Source organism: Empidonax traillii, unplaced genomic scaffold (assembly GCF_003031625.1).
Source record: "Empidonax traillii isolate 1590-97213 ecotype Southwest subspecies unplaced genomic scaffold, ASM303162v1 scaffold525:size621053, whole genome shotgun sequence".
NCBI classification, from domain to species: domain Eukaryota; kingdom Metazoa; phylum Chordata; class Aves; order Passeriformes; family Tyrannidae; genus Empidonax; species Empidonax traillii.
Window position 1 is genome coordinate 610,830 of NW_020955718.1, and position 3,783 is coordinate 614,612.

The window sequence follows — 3,783 nt, forward strand, 5'->3', positions numbered from 1 at the left end:
AAAAAAAAAAAAAAAAAAAAAAAAAAAAAAAAAAAAAAAAAAAAAAAAAAAAAAAGGAAAGAAAAGAAAAAAAATAATTGGCCAGAGCTCGACTGTGGTATCTGCGGCTTCATCCCGCGGCTGCCCCCCTTCCCCTCGACCACCGGCAGCCTCACATCTTTCCCTATTTGTTTGTTGTTCTCATCTTCCCGTCTCGGCCAGCTGGGGAGCGGCGCTCGGGGTGCCCTGGCCGAGCCCCCCGAGACACCCTGGCTGCCCACCGGCCTCGGGGAGCCGCCCGCCCGCTCCCCCGGCCTGTGTCCGCTTCCCTCGCCCAAAACTTCGGCCGGGGCCTTTCTCCCTCTGCTTCCCTGCGTCCTGCCGGCGTGTTGCGGGGAGCGGGGCTCCCACTGCCACCGTTCCCGGCCCACTGCCCACTCCACGCTGCCTCGGCGGCGACAGGAACCGGCGTGGAAATAAAGAGCCAAACTTCGGAGAGGCCACAGAGTTGCCATCCCATCCCATCCTATCCCATCCCGTCCCTGCCGGCCTGCATCGGAGCGGGGGCGGGAGCGGGGGGTGGGTTAGATGGGGCTTTTCGGTGGGCATCTCCCTCCAGGGTGTCCCTGTGCTGCTCCTCCGCGTCCTTCCGAGGTGGGAAAGGCACCGAGGGGCTCTCGCTGTAAGTGCACTAAAAATCGTTGGAGAAGGAGGGTGTGTTTGAAATCAGACTGTGGCTCAACACCAGGACATTTCCGCCTTTCATCTACCCCTCGTTACCAATCGCCTGGTGGCTGCGACAAATAATTTGGTGAGCGAAACCTGTAATTTTATTCTGAGAGGGTAATAATCCATTTTGTGTCTCAGACCGCCTGGCTTCGGAGAGAGTGGTTCCTTTTCCAACCCTGCTGCAGCAGCCCGGCTACGGAAGGCCGGGGAAAATGCAACGTGCAGGTGGTTTGTTTTTGTTCCGAAATAATAAATAAAAATACAAGGAAAACAAAACAAAACAAAACAAAAAACCCAAACAGATGGATTCCTCCGAGCGGAGGCTGATTTTTTTGTTTGTTTGTTCGTTGGTTTGTCTATAAAGAAAGAGGCAGGATCTGGACCCATTACGGCAGAAATCAGCTCACCCTTCGTGAAAGACGTTGCCGGTTATAAAGGGTTAAACAAGGGGGATTTTACTGATTGTCCGCCATTGGATTCGGTTATTTCACTTCAGTCGGGTATTAATCGCTGTGCATTTGGAGCCCCTCGCTGCCCACACGGTCCGGATCGCCCTCCCTGCCACTTCCCCGGCTATCCTCCGCAGCCCCATCTCCCCGCGCTGCTCCGGCGCTGGGATTATTTCCCCCCTCATATTCCCCTTCTTCTTTCTCTGGGGTTCGTTTCATTTCTCCCCCTCCAGCAAGGGCAGCGGCCGGACTTGGGGCGGTGGCGGGGGCTTCCAGCGGCCCCACAGCTCGGCCCCGCAGCCCGGCGGGCACCGCCGCCTTCCCGGGGGAACCTCAGCCTCAGCACCTCTCCATTCCCCTCTCTGCGGGGCCGCTTCCTTCTGTAGCTTTGAACACACCGGAACAAAAAATATCCACCTTTTCCCCTGCCTTTAATGGGGGTAGATATCTGACGAAGTCCCAGCCGGCCTTGCCTTCCCGCTTGCCCCCCTCTTCCCGAGAAACCAAAACAAACCGGGAAAAAGCAGCAAAACAAAACCAAGCTCAAGCCTCTCGGCTCTGACAGCTCCGCAAGTTTGGCGTAGGGGGAGACAGGGACAAAAGACCCTGGGCCCGGCCGAGCCGAGCCCGCGGCTCCGGGCAGGGGCCGCCCGCCCACCGCAGTCCCCCAAAATGTGCACGGCGGGGGCCGGCAGGGAGTCGCCTGAGGAGGGAGTGTGGATCGGAGGGAGAAGAAAAGTTGCACGTACCTTGGAACCTGTGGCCCAGATACCGGTAGCGGTGTATTAGCCACGGGTAGAAGGTGGAGGGGTCCCTTTGCTGCGAGGCGAAGAGCGGGTGCGTGGAGTGCGAAGCAGGCAGCGGGTGGGCAGCCAGGGCGTGAGGAGGGGGCACGGGATGGACCGGCACGGCCGGGTTAGGCGGGTGGGAGACGGCCTCTGCAAAGACCAAGTCCGGGTTGGAGTAGACCCCCCTGCCAGTGGAGTGGAAGCCGTTGAGAAAAGGGTTCATCGGGCTGGAATTGGCATAGCTGAGCGCCGCCGGCCGGATAGGATCCTCGGAGCGAGACGCGGGCAAGGGGCTGTCTTTGGCCACCAGCGACTCGATGGTGAAACATCGCTTGGGTGTGGGCTGAAACATGCTGCCGCGACGAGAGTCCCCGACCCAATCTCTGCCCGTCTCTCTCTGGTGCGCGGGAGACGATCCGGGGAAGTTTGCAGCAGGGAGTGACTTGAGGAGGGATAGATACACACATAAATAGACAGGGGCTGGAGGAAAAGGAGGCAGCGGCAGCCAGCGGTACCCAAAAGGGAGACACACACGCACCACGCACTCACACACAAAAAAAGTTGCTGGGAGAAGTTTCCCTCCTGCAAGGAAAAGGCGGTCGTCCCCCCCTCCCCCCCTAAGTCCAAAGACAATCCATGGATGTGATCGGCCCCTTCACAAGTTGTGCAAACGATTTGTTAGTTCATGAGCCTAATTAGTGCTGGGATCACATAAACAGCTTCCTCTGAAGCCTGGTAAATGGCTTGATGATTGGTCGCTATTACTCGCCTTGAGGTTGAAGGGGGAGACTCTTTAAAGTGCGTCAGAGGGGAGGCGAGCGCCGGGCAGCGCCATCGGGAGGGATGGAGCCGCGGATCGGAGTGCGGCGGGAGCGCGCCCGCCGGCGCGGGGGGAGCGCGGAGCCCCGCGCAGCCGCCCCCGCCCCCTGCAGCCCCCGCGCCCGGCCCCGCTCCGCTCCGCGCCCCTCCGCAGCCGCGCTGCCCGCCCGCCCTGCCCTGCCGCCGCTCCGACACCAAGGTAGGCGGCCGGGGGTCGTGGAGGGGCTCAGCGGGGCAGGGGGTGGGGGGCGCCGCATCTCCTAGAGGGGGCTCGGCGGGGAGTTGGGCTCGTCCGCCACCGTGACACCCCTCTCCCTGCCACCTCCCGGGGGCTCTCACCTTGATCCGCCCCGGGGCGTCAGGGAGAGAGACCCCGCTCGGGAAAGATTTCGTCCCGGTGAGAGAACGGGTCGTCCTCCTCCTCCGAACTTCTTTACTCCCCCTCGGCTCCTCCGCACCGCCCGCACCGCGCGGCGCGGAGCACAAAGCGGAGGGGCAGCTGCATCGCGCGAAGCTGGGACGCGCCGGGCTCTCGCAGACGGGACGGGGGATCACGTCTCCGGTTCCAGCCTTGTCCGTATTTTCGCGTTTACCTTTGGGTCCGGAGATGATTTTAGGGCTGAGTTCTCCTCCTCTCATTGGCTGGGGCTGCAGAATAATTATGATCACATCCTAATACTCTTGGCTGGTGCTTACTGTTTATTGGTAGTTAAGGATCTATTATCTATTCATCAGCCTCCCATTTTTGCCAATTACATTCTTCTAAAGTGAAGTACCAGCAGGTATTTTGCACATTTACAATTAATGATAAAAAAAATCTGGCGTACTTTAAATCTATTACGCCGCTGTGTAATTTATCTTAAAGATGCGGAATTGCTAATGTAAATTAATGTTTCTGTTGAACCAAGGGATGGGGGGAGTCTTAAAACCAGTCTAGCGTTTCTTTCCTTCGTTCCCGTCCCTTGTTTTCTATTTTCTTTCCACTTTATACACAAAGAATCCGTTACTTCGCAGCATTA

At 58.4% G+C, this 3,783-nt stretch overlaps 1 protein-coding gene across 2 annotated transcripts in view; it reads right to left on the reverse strand.

The window, feature by feature from the left end:
• The window catches only part of EMX2 (empty spiracles homeobox 2), a 6,827-nt gene extending 3,604 nt beyond the window's left edge, over positions 1 to 3,223 (reverse strand). Inside the window, exons 1-2 of one of the 2 annotated variants that reach the window (XM_027897017.1) lie at positions 3,104 to 3,223; positions 1,907 to 2,387 (exon numbers count right to left, since the gene is read on the reverse strand). In XM_027897017.1, the coding sequence (XP_027752818.1) occupies positions 1,907 to 2,297 (391 nt within the window). In that variant the 5' untranslated portion in view covers positions 2,298 to 2,387; positions 3,104 to 3,223. Of the gene's footprint in view, positions 1 to 1,906; positions 2,810 to 3,103 lie in introns of those variants that run through there. The other variant, XM_027897018.1, reaches the window with a different exon arrangement.
• Between the last annotated feature and the right edge of the window lie 560 nt (positions 3,224 to 3,783).